At 38.7% G+C, this 25450-nt stretch overlaps 1 protein-coding gene across 2 annotated transcripts in view; it reads right to left on the bottom strand.

Annotated features, from left to right (window-relative positions):
* Positions 1-25450, bottom strand: part of LOC136865949 (WD repeat domain phosphoinositide-interacting protein 4) — a 91152-nt gene that overhangs the window by 32475 nt on the left and 33227 nt on the right. For both annotated transcript variants that reach the window (XR_011017902.1, XM_067142513.2), the window contains exon 7: positions 11209-11327. Coding sequence is in view for 1 of the 2 variants with exons in the window: in XM_067142513.2 (XP_066998614.1) it covers positions 11209-11327 (119 nt within the window). In the remaining variant the exon portion in view is untranslated. The remainder of the gene's footprint in view (positions 1-11208; positions 11328-25450) is intronic.

Below are 25450 nucleotides of genomic sequence, written 5' to 3'. Positions count from 1 at the left end.
ATTCAGTATTGCGTGTTTCTGTGGTGGTTGGTGGTGGCAATTATTATTTTAAGAGGAAGTACAACTGGGATAAGAGGAAAGCTGTTGTATAAAGATAGGAAAAGGGAAGTCACAAAAAAGAATAAAAATTAATACCAGCAGTAAAGTCGTAAATGACATAGCGTATGGCTTTTAGTGCTGGGAGTGTCCAAGGACAACTTCGGCTCGTCAGGTGCAGGTCTTTTGATTTGACGCCCGTAGGCGACCTGTGTGTCGTGATGAGGATGAAATGATGATGAAGACGACACATACACCCAGCCCCCGTGCCAGTGGAATTAACCAATGATGGTTAAAACTCCCGACGCTCTCGAGAATCGAACCTGGGACCCCTGCGACCAGAGGCTAACCATTTAGCCATGGCGCCAGACAGTAAAGGAGTATGAACACCAGACAAGCACAAAAAGAGATATGACACCTAACAGGTCAATATAAGTACTGAAAATGAACGAAAAAGGGTCAAATCTAGTCAAACATTAATAAAAACTCATAACAGAATCCCACACGAAGACTGAAGATCTGTTACAATGGCCCCTCAATGTGTGTTGATGTCCACATTCCTGATGAAGCTGGGAAGCAGAAATGAAATCACCTGGGGCCGAGCCACAGTGTATGAAGATGTGGAGATTGTCCATGACCTTTGGTGTTTTTATGTCTGTTCTTGTATCATTTTCTATTGGTCCCTCTTTTTACTGTACATATTTTTCTACTTATACTCCACTGAACTTTCCTTTTAGTGTGTTATTTTTCTCTATTGTTGTGTAAAATGGCATTATCGTTAATAAAGTATTATTATTATTATTATTATCCTGACCTGTCATCGTGTTTATACAGCTGTGTGTTCCTATTCATGCTTTTATCTTTAAATATTGGAAACAAATTAACAAGTGTCGAATCAAGTCGTATAAAGATAGGAACATGTCCCTGTCTTCGCTTTCTATTGCTCCGTTATCCTGAACTAATGTGTCATTGTGTTCATCCTACTGTCTCTTACTTTTCATGTATCTATCTTTACAACTTCTTATATTTACATGTGCATCAAATTTAAACCAGAAGTTAAAATTAGAGACTCCAGTAGCGAACGGAAATGGGTAGGGGCTTTGAGAGGATTGTAGGGATCTTGATGCATCAAATGCCACAGAGTGACCGCTCGCTTCAATACACCATGAGTAAAATTATTTCTCGAATAAAATTATTGTGTCCACCTATTCAATACAATTATATTTTGTAGTGATTACATTCTACATGAAATATAAACACTAGTTAGGGACATGTTTCGCCCTAGTTTTGGGCATCGTCAGCCAAATACTAATCTTAAGATCAAGTCTTAAATCTATTAACATTGGAACTTAATACTAAACTTAAATGAATATCAAATACTAAATACAATAGTCTTATGCTTATTGCATATTTACATAGTTTACAATATGTACATTAACTAAATGCCAGAATTTGTGAACAAGGAAGTAATAAAATATTTTATTTTACGATGACTAGAAAACGTCTGAGACGTCTGGATGAAAGTTATGCAAATGTGTACGTATTGGCTAGAGATTGATCACAGCGTGAATTGGAGTATTCCAACTGTTTGACTAGAGATTGATCACAGCGTGAATTGGGGATTCTCCAACTTATGGATGAACATTAGGTTGAAGATTTTACAGCTGGTTTGTTCAAAGGTGGTTATGGTTATTATCATAAGTATATTGTTGCAAAACCGGAACCGTGGTTAAAGTCGATCGTGTTGGATTTGAATATTCCTTTAGAAAGAAGCATGGTTGGACGGTAATGTTTAATAGGTTAAAGCATGTATGTTGGAAGCATATTGTTGGTATTGTTCATTGGTGCTCATCTGATAAAAAAAAGTTTTTGAATACTGTGTCATTCTTGTCGATTAACGTTCCCATTGGTGCATTGTTCAACCTTGGGAGGAATTATGAGATGTCTGTAACTGAATAAGAGAAAAAAGGAATTTAGAATATGAATGTAGAGCCCAATATAATCATAACTGAATAAGAGAAAAAAGGAATTTAGAATATGAATGTAGAGCCCAATATAATCATAACTGTAAAGTGAAAGTGTTTACCGCATAAAAGTGGACGGACTTACTTATCTTGTCGATGTTTGCAGGAAAGACCTGTTCCGGCACCTCTCCTCCTTCCTATGTCCTTCAACCGTTCCTCTTCCATCATTTTGTCCCAGTCCAGCTTTCTTCTTCTTGCACTATTTATTTATTTATTGAATCAATCCACCTCGCTCTAGGTCTCCCTCTTGCTCTCTTTCCCTTGAAATTCAACTCCATCCTCCATTTTGGTTGTTTTTCCTCCTCCATCCTCTATACATGTCCAAACCATCTTAGTTTCCTCCTATCAATTCCCTCATTTAGGTTTTTCATTCCAACCTTTTTTCTCACATCTTTGTTTCTCAATCTGTCTTTCCTTCTCTTTCCTATCACAATTCTTAGGTATTTAATTTCACTGGCTTGAATTCTACTCTCCTCCCTACTTGTCATTATCCATGTCTGAGTTACATAGGTCAATATGGGTGCATAATGCAGTTTGTACATTATCTCTTTACACTTCATGGTATTTTCTTATTCCAGACAAGGTTTCTTACACTCTGGTAGAATGCATTGCCCTGCTGCACAATCTCCATGTCCTGCCTTGTATTCTGCATTATTTCACTTCCTAGGTATTTGAAACTGTCAACAATTTCAAGGCTTTAGTGGCCAAAGTAATCAGTAATATATGTTGTAATTTAAAAAAGTGAGTAGAATAGATATAACAAAGTTTTTTCTGGCCACATTCACCCTGCTAACGTAATGAAATAGACTGTACAGCCAACATCTCATCACCGAGTGTCGTGCAGCAGAAAATAACCCAACCTCCTAGGTGACCAAAGGCTGTAGGCGGAGTAGCCCTATAGGTGGGTGCTGCTATAGGTCTGTTCTCCAGGTTAGGGGTGGCTACAAAAGGAGTCTGTTCTACAGGTTAGGGATGGCCTAAAATAAACTCTGGAGCTTACAACCCTGAGCAATGGACTATGTCCACCGTCCCAATTATCTTCAACTTAAGGCATAATGGAAACACTTTCCAAGAAGAGTACTCCAGGAGGTAACTGAAATCCTCCACTGGCATGACCAGTGCAACCAGGCGCTCAGATTCTGGAGAGCCTGGAACATCATGTAGGGAAGAGTTGGAGCTTCCCAGAACCTCAACGCAGAAGATAAAAACCAAGCAAAAACACTGGCTTGGAACTAACCAGCTAGAATATGCTACATAGAGTGGCTATATCAGGTCAATTAGCGCTTCAGGCGAAGGCAAGCTACATTATGACCGCCATGATATAAATGTACCAGCTAATAACATGATCTGAGTAATTTCGCCTGTATGTCATGTTCATCGCTGATAGAAATTGTTAACAGTTTGGCTTTATTTATTAAAGCATGAATATACCTGCATACTGTTTTGCATGCTTTTGTCCTGACAAAACAAACAGTGTATTATATTTCAGATGACTTCATTTCTTTTCTAATATAAGAAGGCTACGGATATTACACGATCATCCTAATTTTCGCCACTGTAAAACACAAATTCTCGTCACATGTTCTCACTAAAAGACAAATAGCTGACCAGGAGTGGGTGAATAATATGAAGAGAGACAAGTGGTATCCCAAGCAGCAAAGTACTCTCTGTTCAGAACATTCTGAAGAGCACTATATGTGTGTTGTCCAACTCTTGTCCCATTTCTCTACGGTGTCGAGTGTTTAATTAATGAGAGGAAACGTTTGCTGCCCAAGGCATTACTGGTAATTTAGAATTGCTCTTCTCATCCATATGTAATAGTGAAGGAAACAGAAAAAATCCCAATGCAGAGCAATTTAGATCAGCAGACAGGAAGTGTTTACTGGGACAGACTGATTCATCGACCGCTGCAAATTGTAAACCATCAGGAAGTGGTGTGCTTTTCTTATCTATGTACTACGGTTCCCTCTGAAGACACCATCTCTACTGAACATTACCACTGTGTTACAAATTACAAGTCACTCACACGTACTCTGAAAATATTCTTTAATTTATAACAGGAAATGTCATCCGTGAGGTAGGAAAGAAAATGAAATGACACGACTGTCTGAAGGTTATGTTTACTCAACATTCAGTAGAGAAGAATGGACTTATTGCCTAGAAAGATGTGAAATATAGTCTCTTTATCCAGCTGACGATGTTGTGAAATTGGCACGTGACTGAGAAAGCATTCAGAAAAAATGTCGCTGTCAGGAAGATGCAACATAAACTTTATGTTAAAGTCACAGACTGAAGTTCTCTCATCAGTTGTAGGGCAGTTGTTTTACAGTAACGTTAATTTATTTACTGCTACAGAGTTCAGAGAGGAATCCCATTACACCAACATGACAAAGCTTCACTTAAAGCAGTACTTTAAATTAGACTGCACCAAAGTTACAGAGCTATTAAGCAAGAATAGAAAAGAGAAACCATGGGGCAGATGTACTTTTCATGTTTCGAATCGTGAAATGTGACTATTAAGAGATAAATATAAAATTTGATTTGTTTATTGTAACTTTTGTTTCCAGTTTATGTTATAAACATGTTTACGTAGAAAGGTTTCCTTTGAAATGTAATGATAATTCATTAAAGTGTGTTTGATTTTCTTGGCTCTTTAGATTCGCATCCTAACCTGTAATCTGGTACCGTAGGCCTACACTCTTCTGTATGTTGATAAATATTGGAGATGTGTGGGTATCTCCACATCTTTGTGATTAAATAATAATTGATTTAATCATTTTCAACAATATATTGCTTTCAGAAAAAAACTGCTAGTATTTTGTTTCTTCTATTTTAAGTTACAGTACCGGTACATTGTGATTCTGTAGGGATCATCTGCTTAAGGAAAACTTATACGCTTCAAATAGTTACGCTTTTCATGCAATATTTTCATCATCAACTTAACCGCTCAAGTCGGTTCGACGTGTACGTGTATGGACCTATAAAACGTAAGCCAGGAGCGGTTTGATGTGTACCTGTACAGACTAGGCTACCGATGTTTTAGATGTACATATGCGTGCCATCTGTTGATTGTCAACATGAACTTTTACCACGGCTCACAGCACAGGGTATCATTCTATGCAGGGGGAAGGGGGGTACTTTCTACTATAATGCGGCATTGTATTGGCATAAAAAGAATTTGTTTCATCAACATCGATTGTTGTAAATAACATGGCAGTGTCCTCACATGTTCTGTATTTATCTAATGCAGGTCTCGAATGCATATTAGGTGAAAGTACAATAAAACCTCGTTAATTCGAAGTCGTTGGGACTCAAAAATCGGACTTCGAATTACGTGTTTTCGAATTAACCATCAATTCACAATTCAGAAGTACCAACTCTTGCCGCGTTACAAAATGTTCTAAGGTCCGTTACTGCCTGAAGTTAACCTTGATTCACAGTTTATACCTTTCAAATGCCATGAAAAAAGAACTATTTCCAAAATGTATCCAAGAAGGTGCATTTACAGTATTCAAAAAATGCACTTGGATATCTCACTGACAAACATAACCTCACGCAACGAAAGAGAGAAAGAAAGAAAGAAAGAAAGAAAGAAAGAAAGAAAGAAAGAAAGAAAGAAAGAAAAAAAAGCACGATTCAAAGACGCGGAGAAATCTATGTTGGCTCCCATGTGCAAGTGCTTTATTCATTGGATTACTATACTGTTTGCATTTTAGATGCCTTGTATTTACACAGAAAGTCCCCGATTCCCTTAAAATCGAACTTTCCTATGACTCTATTCTTGTATGATTTCCCGCCATGGCACTTCTCTCCTCAAACTTCAGAAATGTAAACACTTGCTACGTCACAAAGTGTTCTAAGACCCATTAATATAATTATGCAATCACCTCGATTCACAGCTTAAACTTTTCAAATGCCATGGAAAGAACTATTTCCGAAATGTGTCCAACAAGGTGCATTTACAATGTTCAAATAATGCACTTGGATAAATTACTGAAAAAACATAACCTCACGCAACAAAAGAAAAATACATCACACAATTCGAAGATGAGGATAAATTATGCTGGTTCCGCTGTGCAAATGCATTATTTTTTGTATTTCTGTACTGTTTGCATTCTTAGATGCTTTGTACTGGCATGGAAAGTGCCCGACGTCCTTAAAACATTGTGGCTTATCGAACTTTCCTATGACGAGGGGACAAAGTTTCTTGCTTTCATGTGCATTGTAACGCACTACAATGACCCTCATCCCCGACCTTTGTACGATTCTCCGCCTCGCAATTTCTCCTTTAAAACCATAAGACCGTTTGGACTCGCATTAAAATAAAGCAATGCAATTTTGTTGGCAATGACAATATTGTTCGGTGCCTACGAATTTATTATACCAGCCACGTTTTTTCGTCAACTGTCGGCATCGCCATTGTTCGTGGATTCTGTTTTTTCCGCACACTGCCTGTTACGTTCATTAAAAGGTCGAATACAAAAGAATTCCGATTTCATTCAATTTAGCAATCATGAAGAGCACTGTAGACCCACCGAAGTGAGTGTAAGTGCGGAAAGCTACCCCTCCACGTTCCGGAACACGCGTTCTATTATGACACGAATAAATTTCGAATTAAAAGTTTGAATTTCGATAATGGGGCCGACATTGTATTTCGAATTACGAATTATCCGTATTTCGAATTAAACAATTTAAATAACATGCAATACTGTATCTCATGTTTCCGGGAACGAGAGCTTCTTCGAATTAGGCGGGATTTTGAATTAACCGATTTTGAATTATCGAGGTTCTACTGTAGTGATGAGAATAATCCAAGTGATAATGAAAGTGTTAGTGACGATGATGATGCAGAGCAAGAAATTATGTGTGATGTAAATAATGTTAGTAGTTGTTGTTTGTGTCATCAGTCTATAGACTGGTTTGATGCAGCTCTCCATGCCACCCTATCCTGTGCTAACCTTTTCATTTCTACGTAACTATTGCATCCTACATCTGCTCTAATCTGCTTGTCATATTTCATATCTTGGTTTACCCCTACCATTCTTACCGCCTACACTTCCTTCAAAAACCAACTGAACAAGTCCTGGGTGTCTGAAGATGTGTCCTATCATTCTATCTCCTCTTCTAGTCAAATTCAGCCAAATCAATCTCCTCTCACCAATTCGATTCAGTATCTCTTCATTTGTGATTCGATCTATCCATCTCACCTTTAGCATTCTTCTGTAAAACCACATTTCAAAAGCTTCTATTCTCTTTCTTTCTGAATTAGTTATCGTCCATGTTTCACATCTATACAATGCCACACTCCACACAAAAGTCTTCAAAAACATCTTTGTAATTCCTATATCAATGTTTGAAGTGAGCAAATTTCTTTTCTTAAGAAAGCTCTTCCTTGCTTGTGCTAGTCTGCATCTTATATCCTCCTTACTTCTGCCATTGTTAGTTATTTTACTACCCAAGTAACAATATTCATCCACTTCCTTTAAGACTTCATTTCCTAATCTAATATGTCCTGCATCACCTGCTCTCGTTCGACTGCACTCCATTAGTTTTGTTTTGGATTTATTTATTTTCATCTTGTACTCCTTACCCAAGACTTCGTCCATACCATTCAGCAGCTTCTTGAGGTCCTCTGCAGTCTCAGATAACAATATCATCGGCAACTCTCAAGGTTTTGATTTCCTCTCCTTGGATTGTGATTTCCTTTCTAAATTCCTCTTTGATTTCCTTTACTGCCTGTTGTATGTAAACAGTGAAAAGGAAGGGGGGAAACTGCAGCCTTGCCTCACTCCCTTCTGGATTGCTGCTTCTTTTTCAAAGTCCTCGATTCTTATCACTGCAGATAGTAGTTAGTATATAATATATATAATTGCGTGTGGCTATTTCTAGCCGAGTGCAGCCCCTTGTAAGGCAGACCCTTCGATGAGGGTGTGAGGCATCTGCCATGTGTAGGTAACTGCGTGTTATTGTGGTGGAGGATAGTGTTATGTGTGGTGTGTGAATTGCAGGGATGTTGGGGACAGCACAAACATCCAGCCCCCGAGCCAGTCGAATTAACCAATGAAGGTTAAAATCCCCAACCCAGCCGGGAATCGAATTCAGGACCCTATGAACCAAAGGCCAGTAAGCTGACAATTCAGCCAACGAGTCAGACCATAAAGTTAGTAATATAAGTGAATGCTCACCCGAGTGGTCATGGACATCTGTTGAGTCTAATTTTATTCCAACAAGAAGGTAATTAGCCATTTTGTTACTTCGCATGCTGCCTTTTTGTATGTAGGTACAACATCTGCATGATATGAACTGCATATCCACTTATTTTAAATAAAATCAGGTAAGTCATTTAGAAGTTATAACAATGTTTGTGACAGCATGTAAAATTGTGATATTTTTCTCAAATTTATTACTGTTGTAGGGTAAAACTTGGCCAACTTTTAATACCAGCTTGAAGGGTTAAATAATCTTTGTTATACCTAATGAATAAGATCTGTGTGAAAGTGTCTCAATTTCCCGCTCTGCTCTTCAAAGATGGCAGTGTGATAGCCACTCTAGCTCGTGTCTTGGAACAATTAACATCAAAACACTCCTGAAAACAACTGATCAACATTTTGGAAGTTCGAAACATCTGCATACTGGTACTACAAGAGACCAGATACCTGCCTTTAAGTACTGTACTGGAAAAGCGATCAGCGGTGAACTTGCATAAGGGACCGTCTTAGCATTGCATTCAGGTGATACTATTTAGAGAATCCTCGGAAATCATAAAGCAAGTGGCCACAACAATTGGAAGGAGACTCTACTTGAAGACAAATTTTGTCAAATGTTCGTACTTGTAAATGTCTACCTTATGTCCAGGGTTAGATGTTTATTTATTTATTTTTTTACTTTTTTCGATTATCTCACCAAACAGGTTCTCAGGACTTCCCTCAGGGCACTGGATAGTCACTGGGCTTTCAGGCAGGAATCAAAACTGCTCCTTTTTAACACAAATTTAGTATTTTAATATCGTATACGATTATGTTATCGAGATCAGAACATATGTTGCACCTTCCATACATAAAAATTTTGGAATTGCCTATTACTGTTTTCATTCTAACATACAGGAACACTGGGAATTTTATGTTTTTGTGTTAAAATGTTATAAAAACCACAGTTGTTTCATTTGTGCATGTTACGTTTAAGAAGTTTGTATCATTACCCGCTCGTACTGACTTGTACAGCGAGCACGCTTTCCAGCTGAGCTCAAGGTCATGAATAACTGTAATTTCTGAAGTTCTGATGATATATTTCCTCTTTCCAATTTGATTGTGGTTAGTGACGGGTATTATAGAATATAATGCATTCGAGAACTTTTTTGAGAATCGATACCTACATTCAAAACCATATTCTCGAGTTCAACATAACCTTTAAAAGTCGATGTAGGCCTAATTTATGCAGTACAAGATTTCCAGAAACCATGAACAGTATACCCTATACCAGTGACCAAATTACAATGGAAGGTTTAAAAAAAAGGGATTTCGCCATCATGTTGGGTGCTTTTGTAACTAATGTGCTTTATTTTATTAGAGAATTTAAAACTACTTGCGGTCGATTGTTGTTTGGGATTATTAGATTTTTCAAAGAGTTTGGCTGATCAAAGTTGCTGAACTGAAAGAAGTTTTCACGGGAAACTGACGAAGTTTCCCCAGTAAAATGAAATGTAAAGTTTCACGATTTTTAACTCACATGCTGGTAATATTAATGTGTGATGCCGGCCCCACAGTCTAACGTGCCTGCCTCTCACCTGGAGGGCCTGGGTTCGATTCCGGGCCAGGTCAGGCATTTTTACCTGGACATGAGGGCTGGTTCCAGGTCCACTCAGCTACAATTACCTTGAATTAAGGAGCTATCGAATGGTGAGATGGCGACCCCGGTCTAGAGAGCCAGGAATATCAGGCGAGAGCAATGGTCACTTGGTAGGTGAAGGCCCATTGGGGCTGTGGTTTGGTTTAGTTTAGGAGTGTTTGTAAAATTATAATTATACACATTTCATTTTTGTGATGTTTAGCCAAATTTTTGATAGTTTCCATTCGTTCCCGGATTTTCCGATTTCTCGTGTTGTACATTTTCCCCCAGGGTCACTCCAAAAATGGTGAATGGAGGTTCTACTGTAGTGAGGGTAAGAGGTCATCAATGATGAAGAAAACAGATAATCAGGATTACAGGGTCTTTGCAGCAAACTCCTCCATGATTTACACCCAGAAATCTGTTTCTAAAGCAATACAAATATCACTCAAATAATGTCCTGTTCATTGGCTGAATGGTCAGCGTACTGACCTTCGGTTCAGAGGGTCCCGAGTTCGATTCCTGGCCGGGTTGGGGATTTTAACCTTCATTGGTTAATTCCAATGGCTTGGGGGCTGGGTGTTTGTGCTGTCCCCAACATCCCTGCAGCTCACACACCACGTATCCTCCACCACAATAACGCACAGTTACCTACACATGACAGGTGCCGCCCATCCTCATCGGAGTGTCTGCCTTACAAGGACTGCACCCGGCTAGGAATAGCCACACAAAATTATATACTCAAATAATAAAATAATATTTTTACATTATTTAACTCACTGTTGTGATCACAGTACTCTGTAAGAAATAAGTCAGTTCCTAGACAAAACTATCTTCAGACAAACTTTACGGAACAGAACAGAGTGAAAGTTGGCTGAACTAAGGATATCTTATTCATAATTTAGAAGTAACAGACATGAAAGTAATAAGAATGATTACTGGCACAGGCAGATGGGAAAAATGGTAGGACTTGGAATGGGGAGATAAAGACTAATTTGTGATTAAGCTCTATGGATGAAGCTGTACATATAAACCAGCTTCATTGGTGTGGTCATATAAGGTGAATGGAGGACGATAGGTTACCTAGGAGAATAATGGACTCTGCCATGGAGGGAAAGAGAAGTAGAGGGAGATCAGTTTTACATCATTTTAATGGTACGAGGTGTGGAACTGGAGGAGGCCACAGGGCTAGAAATAGAGGATATACAGAGGCTTGCAGACTGAATGCCGAAAGTCATTATAGTTTATAATGATGTATGTATGTATGTATGTATGTATGTATGTATGTATGTATGTATGTATGTATGTAAGTCTTATATCTTACCAATAACCGAGCTCCTAGATCCGAAAGCACAGATACACGCACACTCTGGAGGCACCGTGAAGTTAGCCAAACCCCACTGGGACTCCACATAATTGCCAAGGAAGCCCATCTTTGAAAATCTGAAGAGTAGAGAAAGACATATTTACTGTATACAAAACTCTTAAAAGATGCTGAATAAGTAAAAATTACTGACTTTCACTACATAATTCACTCTTTATTTTAACAAGGTCAGACCATGGAACAATATGGTGGCAAGATAATTATCATTAATCAATATACTCCAAACATGGATCATGGATTTAGAAGAGAAATCTGGTGTATTTAAAAAAAAAAGCACACAGACACAACTATAGTGTGTTAACAATATTACAAATCCTTATTGAAAGCAATGGAATAATTTATAAAAGTGAAATCTCAAAACAAAAGTAGTTACACAATATATGCAAGCTTTCATGCATCAAACAGAGGAATATGAATGTATAAAACATTAAAAATTATGCATTCCACTATGATGTTACATATCTGCATACAAAGCAATCAAATTTTTGTTGCCCATTTCGTTGTTCTTTGTATGCACGTCAATTATGCCCACAAAACCAAATTACTTCTCTATTTACAAAATTAAAGTCTTCACTAATTACTCCCAGTTATGTAAGAAGAAGAAGAAGAAGAAGAAGAAGAAGAAGAAGAAGAAGAAGAAGAAGAAGAAGAAGAAGAAGAAGAAGAAGAAGAAGGAGGAGGTCAAGTCTTGACCAATTCTGCCCAGGAATAATAATAATGATGATGATGTCCAGCTCCTGGCTGAATGGTCAGCAATGAGGTCTTCAGTTCAGAGGGACTCTGGTTCTATTCCTGGCTGGGTCAGGGATTTTAATAGCGCCTTCTGGCTCAGAGACTGGGTATGTGTGTTTATCCCAACACCATCATCTTTATACTCAGACAACACACCACATTACCAACCATTACAGAAACATGCAATAGTTAATGTTATTGGCTTTACATCCCACTAACTACTTTTACGGTTTTTGGAGATGTTGAGGTGCTGTAATTTATTCCTAGGAGTTCTTTTACCTTCCAGTATATCTACCGACACAAGACACCTTCAAAAGATCAGTGCCTCAACCGCCTGAGTCACTCAAACCGACAAACACACAACAGTGATTACATCCCTCCATATAAAGTTGGCGCCGGGAAAGGCATCCGGCCATAAAATAGGGGCAAATCTTCAAGTGCAACATAGCTCACAACCGCGACCCCACATGTGCGGAAAGCAGACATCATTTAGACTGCCTGTGCTTCATTTTCGATGTTCCACTTTGCTCTATCAGAAGCAGATTAAACATGATCGATGATCGATGATCAATGGCCAAGGTTTAGTTAACTTTGTCGGGTAAACATCAAATGTTGTTATACTGTACAAAGTAATAAATAAGATACAGAATTGTGAGATGGTCAGCCGGCAATGGTATAATGATAAACAGGGTGAAAAGTCAAATTGTAAGATTCACCAAGAGGAAAAATCCTCTGAGTTTCAATTACAGTGTTGATGGAATGGAAGTGATTCACAAGGATCACAGTAAGTATTTAAGTGTTAATACACAGAACGCTCATCATTAGGGTAATTACATTAACAGGATTGTAAACATAGGTAACAGATCTCTTCATATAGTTATGGCAGTATTCAGGGGTTGTATTAAGGATGTCAAGCTGAAGGTGGACAAGTCTCTGGTTAGATCCTCAACAGAATTACCAGATTCAAGCACTGGAAAGGATCCAAAGGAAAGCACCACGATTTGCTGTAGGTAATTTCTGACAAAAGAGTAATGTTAAAAAAATATTGCAAAGTTTTGGCTGGAAAGATTTGGAAGTAAGGAGACAAGCTGCTCAACTAAGTGATATGTTCAAATCTGTCAGCGGAGAGGTGGAATGACATTAGTAGGTAAATGCGAATAGAGTTTTTAAGAGTATGAAGGTAAGTCTGGAATTCAGGACAACAAATTTAGGACAAATATTCATTTATAGGAAGAGGAATTAGGGACTGGAATAATTTACCAAGGGAGATGTCCCGTAAATGTTGTAACTTCTTTGAAATTGACAGAATTACCATAAAAAAGCCTATTTTTTGGAGCCAGAGGAACAATTCCCAAAGGATTTGTAAAGTGGAGGGAAACATACAAATTGGAAAAACAACTTCAAGATCAGATTGTAACTACTATTATAAAATTTTCAGTACCAATCATCAGAAACCACCTGTATGGATGTCACAGCATTTAAAATTAACAAATCTATCACTCAAAATTTATTACAAATGCATGTAAATCACTTGTAAATCATTCTGTATCTCACAGCAAGCACATTTTAGTATCACATTAAATTATATATATTTTATTTGGTAAACTACTGATAGGGAATCTGCCAGCCCTAAATGCAGATCGGAGGCAGTAGTTTGAGAGATTGATTGATGATGTAATCAGAGTTATTACAAGAATAGTACTGCAACTAATTAAAAAATTAACATCCTTAGAATTATGTATCCTCAAAAGAGATCTTGTTCAGACCTTCGTATGGAGTCCATCACCAATACATTAATTTCTTACTTAAGTGCGGCCAGTATCCAGTATTCGGGAGATAGTGGGTTCGAACCCCAATGTCGGCAGCCCTGAAGATGGTTTTCCGTGGTTTCCCATTTTCACACCAAGCAAATGCTGGGGCTGTACCATAATTAAGGCCACGGACACTTCCTTCCCACTCCTAGCCCTTTCCTGTCCCATCGTCGCCATAAGACCTATTTGTGTCGGTGCGACGTAAAGCAACTTGCAAAAAATATGAATTTCTTATGCAATACCTGGTGTGTCAATACACTCTTAGACTGCTCTCATAAACATCCATCGTGCACTTCAAAAATGATTGGCCTCCGTCACCTTCTAAGTAGTCCCCTTCTGAGTCTAGACATCAATTCTAGTGTCGCTGCCACAAACAGAAGCATTTCATTAAGTCATCTTTTTGCAGCGTGGACTGCAATTCAGTTAGAATTTTCTTCACCACCTGAAATATTTTCCCCTTCAGCTGCAATTTTTTTTTTTGAAATAGAAAGATGTCACAGGGAGCGAGGTTGGGCAAATAGTGAGGATGTGGCACCAGGGTCATGCTGTTCTTGGACAAAAACTGTCAAATCAGGAGAACTGTATGGGCAGGTGCACAGTTATGGCGAATGAACCACGTGTTGTTTCACTACTGAATAGGTCACTTCCTCCTTGCATCCTCTTGTCGATGTTTCAAAACTTTGACGTAGAAAGTAACATTAACTGTTTCACCAGCTGGGACAAACTCCTAGTGACAGTTGGATTCTGATTTTTTTAAACAAAACAAAAAAAACAAAACAAAGTTGTACATGGTGTTGCTTTCATCTTGCCTTGCTTTCTTCGGTTGAGGTGACCCTGGACTATAACAGCGACTGGACTACTTAGTTTCTGGGTCGAACACAAACGCACAGGTTCCATCACCCATAATGACATTGGAAAGAAAGATTGGGTTGCTGATTGATGGGGTGACTGAATGATTGATGATTGACTAATTGATCTTTGAGAACTGAGCAAATGTCAAGTCTTTGTTGCCTTAAACCACTACTTAGAAATCTGGGTACAAACTTCAATGCAACACATTGCGTGTGTAACTCTTTCGTTAGAATTCTGTGGCATTTTCCCAGAATGATTCCCACTAGTGCACGGACTTCATCAATGATTCGACAACTGTCTTCGCAGATAGTTGATGCACTTGGTGATGAAGTGGATACTGGGTGGCCAGAGCACACATCATCATCATCATCATCATCATCAATCTATGTTGTGCACTCTTTAAACCACGCAAACTACTCAAATGTTTGGGTGCATTGTACAGCTTGCTCCCCAAAAGCCGTATTAAGCATTTTATAACATTCTCAAGCTGTTTGCCTTAGCCTGAAGCATAAGTTGATGCATACATGCTGTTCAAGAAATACTATATTTCACTATTCACAGAGAGCACACAATAACTAGTTACAAACACGAATGAAGTGTCACTCCTGATGCACAGAACAAGCTGGTTTCCAGCACACTGACTCATCACATCACGGCAGTAGCCTACTGCTTTGGGCAGGTAACAATAACAATATTCCACGTGAGTGTGGAAACTACAGTCTGGGAATTCAATGACTAGAGTGGTATATATCCATTTCAGGTCAACTCAAGATCATATCAGTGAGTTTCAGCTGTTCATAGATACCTCCAGAATGAAAATGTGGATGGAACAAACTTATCTCAAACTGGACATAATCAAAGGAAAGTTGCCCTGTGGTAAAAAAAAACCTTTTATCAGATGTCCTTCTGTAATTATGAAGAACAACAGACAATTCAACATCCTTTGTGAATTTATCTTGTGCATGTCAATATGCACTGAGGAAGACTTCATTTCAGCCATTGGCATTGCCCTCTACTGAGCCAAGAACATTAAAGTACAGGACTAGCATCCTACCCATCATAAACCATATCTGCCTCATAACTGTATGTAACTCATTATGTACTGTCTGGATATCATTTTGTAGTTATTCATAAGTTAATGTATGTCCAAATCTTTTCCCATTACTCTATGGGGTTGGGTATGAAGTGAGATAAATCTTCGTAGCGGGTTTTTTGACCCTTCATGAGGAGTTCAATAAGATGTAATGAATGACATGATATACGATAGTAGAAAGGGAGAGGGTGAAACCCGGTACCGGCACGTAGCCTATCCTGTCGAATAGCACCAAGGGATCTGCTCAAGGCTTAAAGTCTTCATCCAACAGACGAATCACCATCAACAGCATCATATGCTCTCACTCCATATGAACACTGTGGAGAGATTTGGAATTGAATCCAAGCTTTTGGCACACAATCTAGTGATTAGAAATTGTATTCCACTGCCTCTCCTAGCCTGTCAGCCAACGTTCTGATGGTAAAAAAAAAGCGGGTAGTTATTCATTAAGTTTATAATGTGTAATAATTTGTAATTACCACCGTTCAATATGTTTCTTTGTTTGGAACAGCGTAATCATCTCTATATTTACCTCTGCAACCTATGTCTGCATAAAATTAGTACTTCTGACAAAAATAAAGACAGAATCATTTCTCTGTTCCACCATAACAGGAAAATATATTTCAACCAAGAGTCTACCCATTCAGAAGCAGGTTTTAAGGAAGGAGTCATGCCAATTTCAACTAATCTGAATTTTTTTATAACTAGCTTTACATCGCACTGACACAGATAGGTCTTATGGCGACAATGGGACAGGAAAGGGCTAGGAGTGGCTAGGAGTGTGAAGGAAGTGGCTGTCACCTTAATTAAGGTACAGCCCCAGCATTTGCCTGGTGCAAAAATGCAAAAACATGGAAAACCATCTTCAGGACTTCAACAGTGGGGTTCGAACCCACTATCTCCCGAATGCAAGCTCACAGCTGTGCACCCCTAACCGTATGGCCAACTCATTCGGTATAATCTGATATCTCGTGCTGCATTACCTTGATAGCTTCTTGGTAGAGGTTCACATAATACTGGTAGGTTGTAACTACAACCATGGTTGCCGTGTGTTTCATTTTGTGATCGAGAAATGAGAAGTGAGAAGATGTGCTCCACTAATGTAGTATTTAACTGCCTTGCAGTTTTACACCCACAATTTACTGGTAGAAGAACCAATGAAGCAACATTCAACAAATACATCCATTTATTAAGAAAACAATGGGTAAAAATTCAATAACAAGCCCCAATCCAAACTCAGAAGAAAGCTTGTTTGTCTTCTCAGTTTTAATTACTGCGTTGATGGGGTAAAAGTTCCTTTTAGGGATCATTGTAAGTACCTAGGTGTTAAAATAAGGAAAGATCTTCACTGGGGTAATCACATAAATATGATTGTAAATAAAGGGTAGGCCTACAGATCTCTGCACATGGTTATGAGGGTATTTACGGGTTGTAGTAAGGATGTAAAGGAGAGGGCATATGTCTCTGGTAAGATCGCAACTGAAGTATGGTTCCACCGTATGGGACCCTCATCAGGATTACTTTATTCAAGGACTGGAAAAAATCCAAAGTAAAGCAGCTTGATTTGTTCTGCGTGATTTCCGACAAACGAGTAGCATTACAAAAATGCTGCAAAGTTTGGACAGGGAGGACTTGGGGGAAAGGAGACAAGCTGCTCGACTAAGTGGTATGTACATGTTAAAATACAAGTGTTTGTATTGAATTCAATTATGTACTGAATAGGTGAACTTACAAATAAACACTTGCATTTTAACATTTATATTGAATTTCAATATAGGCTCACATATGAGAATATTTACTTGTAAGTAGTATATTCTGAGCTGTCAGTGGAGAGATGACATGGAATGACATCAGTAAACAAATAAGTTTGAGTGGTGTCTTTAAAAGTAAGAAAGATCACAATATGAAGATAAATCTGGAAATCAAGAGGACAAATGGGGCAAATATTTGTTTATAGGAAGTGCAGTTAGGGATTGGAATAACTTACCAAGGGAGGGGTTCAATAAATTTCCAATTTCTTGGCAATCATTTAAGAAAAGGCTAGGAAAACAACAGATGGGGAATCTGCTACCTGGGCAACTGCCCTAAATGCAGATCAGTAGTGACTGATTGATTTTGCCAAGAAATGATGATGATGATGATGTTTGTTGTTTAATGGGGCCTAACAGCTAGGTCATCGGCCCCTTTTGCCAAGAAATGTATGGAGAAAAATACAGTAACATGCAGCTGATAGCTGAATCAAGCCAATGGAATACAAGTCAACACAAAATTAATTTTGTAGGAAGAATGATTGTCCACTGATGATCTTGAAAAAAAAAAAAAACCTAGCTCTGTGTATAAGACTGGGGCAGGATTACACTCCTCTTTCTCTCACTATTTCCTGGCAAGCCAAAAAATGCAGGGATTAACAGTGTTTTAAGCATTACAGCAGTTGCTAACAAAGACAGTGATTACCCAAGGTCAGAGACCATCAAGCTATATTTTGAATCAAAATGGTAGGAATAATAGACTGAATGAAACAAACAAAAATGAAACAAATGAAATAAAAGCCCTCCCAAGCAACAATAAATAAATGTCCCTTCACATGACAAAACTGCCAGGAATTACACACAAAGGAAGACATCATTGCTCCAACAAGCCAACAATTAGACTGATTTCCCGTCCTTAAATGTACCATAGAAAAGGTTTTTGTTTTTTTTTGCTAGGGGCTTTACGTCGCGCCGACACAGATAGGTCTTATGGCGACGATGGGATAGGAAAGGCCTAGGAGTTGGAAGGAAGCGGCCGTGGCCTTAATTAAGGTACAGCCCCAGCATTTGCCTGGTGTGAAAATGGGAAACCACGGAAAACCATTTTCAGGGCTGCCGATAGTGGGATTCGAACCTACTATCTCCCGGATGCAAGCTCACAGCCGCGCGCCTCTACGCGCACGGCCAACTCGCCCGGTCCATAGAAAAGTAACTTGAAGAAACAGCTAAGAAAATTGCAGACCAAAATGTAGCTAAGATACTGGTGAATTGTGGGATCAGTATAAAATGGAACAAAGAAAAGATAGCGGGTTCCAGCCAGGTAGAGGTAGGCGGGAAAGAAGTCCATTAGACGCTCCATGTTGTACAATTTGGGCATGTAAGAGATCTATGGTAACACGTTTGGAGTTTACCGGACAAAATTCATTAAAACTCAGCCACAGACGCCAAAGAGAGATGCAGTTTACTCTGCCATCCAGTAGGCCTGGATCAAACGGAACATCAAAATTGATGTGCAAGCAGCCAGATGGCATCAAATTAAATTATCATTATAGTAGATGATCTTCAAAGCACAACAAACAAAATTAAGATACTTCAAGGCACACTCACCAGGCTACAGATCAAGATCAATAAGAGGTCTAATGGGAGGATGTTTTCAGCTAAAGAAAGGAAGGCAGCATCTCTTACAATAAAGAAATTTTTAAAAAAAACCTTTGTATAATGGACTAGTGTTCCAATGTAGGCCATAAAATGTAAATTACTACTACTACTACTACTACTACTACTAAGAATGGGATTTCTTCTCAATCAAGAAGCTCTAGATTGGATGTCAAAACCTTAACCCCTCGTGGTTTCAAGTGAATGGTGTTGCACACTGCAGGTGTGTGCAAATTGCAATGTGCTGTAAATATTTGTCTTGATGGATGAGACTAGAGCTGTTCTACAGGATCATAGTTTTGGTTAACCAATCATATTTTTGTTGAGGATTTTCAGGCATTAGAAACCCTTTTGAGCAGCCTAAATAGGCATAATCAAAATTAATATATACTTGTATGTTGAGTACTCAGCATGAAAGCTGGTTGGATCCTCAACAGCTCCACCATCAGATGTTGTAGATGTCCAAGGCATCACTGAAGAGGCATACAAGGGAAATGAAGTGTCAGGTAGTTTTCTGTTGCTTTCCTTACTGAGCCAGAATATGCTATCACATATCAGCCTGCCCAGTCTACTGCAAGACTTTTTTCACACCATTCAATAATAATGTTATTGGTTTTATGTCTCACTAACTACCTTTTTTATGGTTTTTGGAGACAAACCATTCATAACAGGGACTGGCTGCATTTACTATCATCACTCTTACCTCAGTCACTTATGTATCTTTCTTTCTTTTTTTTTTTTTTTTTTTTTTTTTTTGCTTTACATCACACCAACACAGATAGATCTTACGGTGACGATGATGAGACAGGAAAGGACTAGGACTGGGAAGGAAGCGGTCGTGGTCTTAATTAAGGTACAGCTCCAGTATTTGAAAATGGGAAACCACGGAAAACCATCTTCAGGGTTGCCAACAGTGGGGTTCGAACCCACTATCTCCCGAATATTGGATACTGGGCGCACTTAAGCGACTGCAGCTATCGAGCTCGGTACTTATGTATTAAGGATGAGACAGACAGGTCAAATGTGATCCAAGAAAGCAGTCCAGTGTGATAACTTATCATAAAATCTGTACAGAAGTATCATGCCCTGTTATTTTTTTTTTTTTTTTTAAGATATTTGTGTAGAGTTTATCAATGTATAGAAGTGAGAAACAGACAATATGTGTGTTTGGGTTATCAGTCCACAGTATTGTTTGATGCAGCTGTCATGTCACCCTATGCTGTGCTACCCTTTTCATTTCTATGCAACTTCCATATCCTACACCTACACAAATCTGTTTGTCATATTCATACATTTTGGTCTATCCCTACCATTCTTTCTAACTAGAATTCCCTCAAAAAGCCAACTGAACAAGTCCTGGGTGTTTTGAAATGTATCCTATCATTTTATTCCTTCTTTTGGTCAAATGTAGCCAAATCGTTCTCCTCTCACCAATTCAATTCAGTATTTCTTCAGTTGTGAGTAGATGTACCCCTCTCGCGTTCAACAATAATATACAGTCAAAACTGATTAAGACGTTTTTGTGGGGACTGAAAAATATTAACGTCATAAAATGAAAAACAATTTTGCTGTTAAATTTAAGGTTAGGTTTGAACAAAAAAATAATTAGGATGAAAAGAAAGAAACAAGTGTTTACAATTATAATTAATGAAATAAATAATACATTTTAAGAACACACATAATAAAACTTCACGGAAAAACATTCTTAGAAATGCAAATTATACACGTCGCTGACAATTATGTTTAAATTTGTAACAGGAAAGTCCAACATCTGGGAGATTTGCACATGGTTCATGTGTGGTTTAGCATCCACTTTCTGAATAAACGTCAATTTTTCATCATCTATAAAATGTCTAGCTTTCTTCCTCTCCATAACTGAATGTCCTGCAAACCACTATGCGTAAGTAGGCCTACAGTAGGCTCAATTTATGTACGTTGTTACATAATTCATTTACGAACGTAAAATTAAGTGCCATTATGTCAGCTGTATACTTGAGTACAATAGGCCTAATTTAAGTTAGTTGTTACACACGTAAGTACAGTAGACCTAATTTACGTATACAAGTTACTCAAGCCTCTTTCAGACGACCCAGGAGTAAAACGCGCCCGTGTCGACGTGTGTATGCGCGGGTTCACTCGCTTCCGCTGAATCTTACACACACAACGGTCGAGTAGTGCAAAACTCCCCATGCATTCCAGCGGATCCTTTTCAACACACTTTTCAGCATGGGTAATAAATATGGACCATCATAGTCTTCGTTTACCTTCTACATTTAAGAAAATATAAAAATAGTTCACGCAAGCTATGTCCTTCACATTTTGTTAGAGAAGGAGATGGGTATAATTTTGAGGATACTCTCTCAATAACGGGTATAAATGATAACACGCTTTCCCAAACACAAGACCAGTGGTATTTCCGACTTTAAAGTTATTAAGTTCTCAATGTCTATTTTGGGTTCCAGAACAACCGCTGTAAATCAACAGGAAAACAACACAAAAACTTTTAAACTGAAAATGAGAAATAAATATCCAAATGGGCGAGAGCGTTTTGTTTATCATCTAAATCCATTTCTACTTCCTTATAGGTACACTGTCGATTCTGATACAGGTCGTAGTACTGATGTCGCGAGCACAGCCGATCCGCTGTGTATGATATGTCCAATAAAAAGTAACTGTCTGTGTGAGATCGCAATTCATCATGGGTTGCCCGCTCAAACATTTCTCCCGCGCGCTGTTACTCACTGCCTACACATCATTTGAAAGATTCTATTTGAACGATCAGTTCTTAGTTTAGGCCTAAGCGGACTGGCGGCTACGCGCGGAAGCGGGTTGAACCCATGTCATCTGAAAGAGGCCTCACGAACGTAAAATTAAGCACCAGCACGTCAGATGCAAAGATAATAAGACTGGCTTGGGACTGACACTCCCTGCAGCTGTAGGTCGACACGCAACCGTGCTCGTGAAATTAAGTTCTCTACCAAATCCTTACCCAGGTCGGTTGTCGCTGGCCTGTCATACACATAACGTGACCAGGAATGCTAATTAAAATTTCTTATGGAGGGAGTTACGAATGTACTAAAGAGTGACGTAAATGTGCTATCCAGGTTTCTTTAGCATGTATTTAATAGGACACGTTCTGGAACTTCAGAATAATGGCGTAATAATCAGGGAAACACGCTAGAGAGGGATGTCTTAACCAGTTTTGACTGTACATTGTAAAAAGCAAAACAGCAAGATAAACAACATTCTGTGAGTGGTAAATAACCAGCAGCGTATACTGAGGGCTACCAGGCTATCGGCGAAGCCCAAACCTCAATTGAGGAGTTTGATGGAATAAGGGCAGAAGTGTCGTTATGCCCCCTTTTTTTTTTTTTTTTTTTTTTTTTTTTTTTTTTCATCAAACTGCAAATTCAATTCTTCCATGTCTGAATTATCTGCCTACATAATTTCAGATCGATATCTTTCAAGAACGCCGAGAAATCTCTTTCAGAAGGCGGTACATGACAGTCAACTTCCAGCTTCTTTGCCGCCAATTTGTTACAGTGTGTTATGGCTTGCTTGTAGTGAATGTGTTGCTGGAAACTGTTTTAGAAAATGAGTGAAATAAGTGAATCAGAGTCAGAGTATGATTTTCAAGACAGTAAGAAGAGAAGAAATGGTGGTAGTAGTTATAGAAATAAGAAAGGGATTATTGTAACAGGAAAGAAATTTCAGCCTGTTATTCGTTGCTGTGGAAAGGAGTGTAGTGCAGCAGTAACTTGTAATGTCCAAGAAACTGTTTCATCTGTTTTATAGTTCAAGTGATAAAGCTCAACAGGATGCACTTCTATCAGGATGTTGTCACAGAAAGGAGATTAAAGAGATAAACAAGGCACCCAAACGTAAGAACAGGGAAAATGTGTGGGGTTATTCATTGCCTGACCAGGGTTGTAAAGTGGCTGTCTGCAGATACTTCCTTTTAACCGTGCTCAACATATCAGAAAAGCGTTTGAGAACTATCCAGAAGAAAGTTATTCAAGGAGATAGCTTTGAGGAAAGAAGGGGTAAGCATGAATATAGGCCCCATAAAATAACTGATGATATTTGGGAGTGTGTAAAGGAGCATTTATTGACCATTCTTCACTCAAATTCACATTATTCAGCATACAAATCAAGCAAATTGTACTTTGATAATCCAAATTTGAATGTCAATACATTGTTTACACTCTTTAAAGAGTTCTACCAGTTAAAGTATGGCCGAAAAGTCAACATGAAATACTAGGCATATTTTAAGTTTTTTAAAACATTGAACTATGCATTCAGGCAACCAAGATCTGACATTTGCGACTTTTGCTGTGAAGCGACTACAAGACTTAAATCAGAAGAAAATAAGGATCTTGAAATTAAGTTACAGCTTCACAAAAGATCTGTTGAGGCTTATTACAAAGAAAAACAGGATATCATAGTACAGAGTAAGACAGATGATAGTTTGCTATGCTTGGAGTTTGACTATGCCCAAAATCTGCCATTGCCAAAACTTGTGGTTAATGCACAGTTGTATAAAAGACTCCTTTGGTTGTACATTTTCAATATACACTGCCATAATAATGGTTCAAGTGCTCTGTACTATTTCATGGAATTTGAGGTTAAGAAGGATCCAAATTCTGTCTGCTCATTCCTCCATAATTTCATATTAAAGAAGCTTCTTTTTTCTTTTGCTAGTGGTTTTACGTCGCACCGACACAGACAGGTCTTACGACGACGATGGGACAGAAAAGGGCTAGGGGTGGGAAGGAAGTGGCCGTGGCCTTAATTAACACGTTGAGTGCCAGACCGAATTTAATAGGATTGCCGTCTAGTGCTGTGAGCTAATAACATCGAGTTACTCCCTGGTGCCAAAACGTTCACAGGCTTAACCAAGCAAATGATCGCTGAAATTAGGATGCATTTATGATATATTACGTTAACTTATTATGTATATTACGTAAAATAATGCGACCCCATATGCGGTCGTATTGGTCATTACGAATTGTACACGTACACGCGCCCCCATATGGGGTTGTACTTATACAGTATTTACTGTCCCGACGCTCGGTCATACTTACATTTTCCTTTGCAGGGACGCGTTATATGCTGTTGATTTTGATAGATATGTTAGCTTATTCATACTGGAGCCGTAAAAATGTATGATCCCCGATTTTAGGTCAGGAAATATTTGTAAATGACGATCTTCCGATTTTAGGTTAGGAAATTTTCGTATACAATGTAGTTACATAATGTAGTGAAAATCATGTGAATTTGGTAAATTAGGATGTAACAGAACAATATTGTAAGAAGAATTAGTAGTTATGGAATATTGAATAAGTACCGTATATAATTTTGTTTGTATAACTTTTAATTTGAGTAAGAGAACCTAGCCCGGGCGTAGGGATAACCACTCTACCCCACCATGTGCCGAGGTTACGGATAGTGGAAGCCTTTACCTTCCACCGCTCCAAGGGCCTTCATGGCCTGTACGGAGATGACTTTGCTTTGCTTTTTTGCTTTAAGAGAACCTAGCAGCGATGATTGTGCAACATGGGAAACAAGTGAATATATCGTTGAATACCGTCATAATTGTTGCAACAGCTAGCTTGGAAACCCGGAGTACAGCGAAGTTGTGTATGCTGAAGACTGTAATTCATCAATGTGAATGAACGTGCGAGATCGCTATTTGCTCTATACTGACTTCAAAATCACTGTAACTATATACTTCGTCTATATCATCATTGTTCGACATGTTCGATATATCGTCCAGACTATCTGCACTAAGTCTTTTACTGCTCGATTTACTCGTAACGACTTAAAAAAAAGAAAAGGAAACTCAAGAGCACTGCACGCTTACATAAAAAATTCGTGCGCGGAATAGACAATCACTTTGTCACCCTACAAAGCACTCTTTTTGTATCCATATGGGGTCGTGCCAAAACAGGAATTGAGGAATGGAAGGTGGACTATGCACGTACATAAATAGACGACCAGCAGATGGCAGGAAGAGACTTTATACATCTTCGAAACACATACTTACTGCGTACCCAAATGGGTTCGCACCGTCCTCGAATTAGAGCGAACGTACGACCCCATATGGGGACGTGAAGTTCAAAAACTTGACTACTCTCACGTACCCATATGGGGTCGCATGGCATTCAATGTGTTAAGGTACAGCCCCAGCATTTGCCTGGTGTGAAAATGGGAAACCATGGAAAACCATTTTCAGGGCTGCTGACAGTGGGGTTCGAACCTACTATCTCCCGAATACTGGATACTGGCCG

The sequence above is a fragment of the Anabrus simplex genome, chromosome 3 (genome assembly GCF_040414725.1).
Source record: "Anabrus simplex isolate iqAnaSimp1 chromosome 3, ASM4041472v1, whole genome shotgun sequence".
Lineage (NCBI taxonomy): Eukaryota > Metazoa > Arthropoda > Insecta > Orthoptera > Tettigoniidae > Anabrus > Anabrus simplex.
This window is presented reverse-complemented; position numbering and strand designations above follow the sequence as displayed.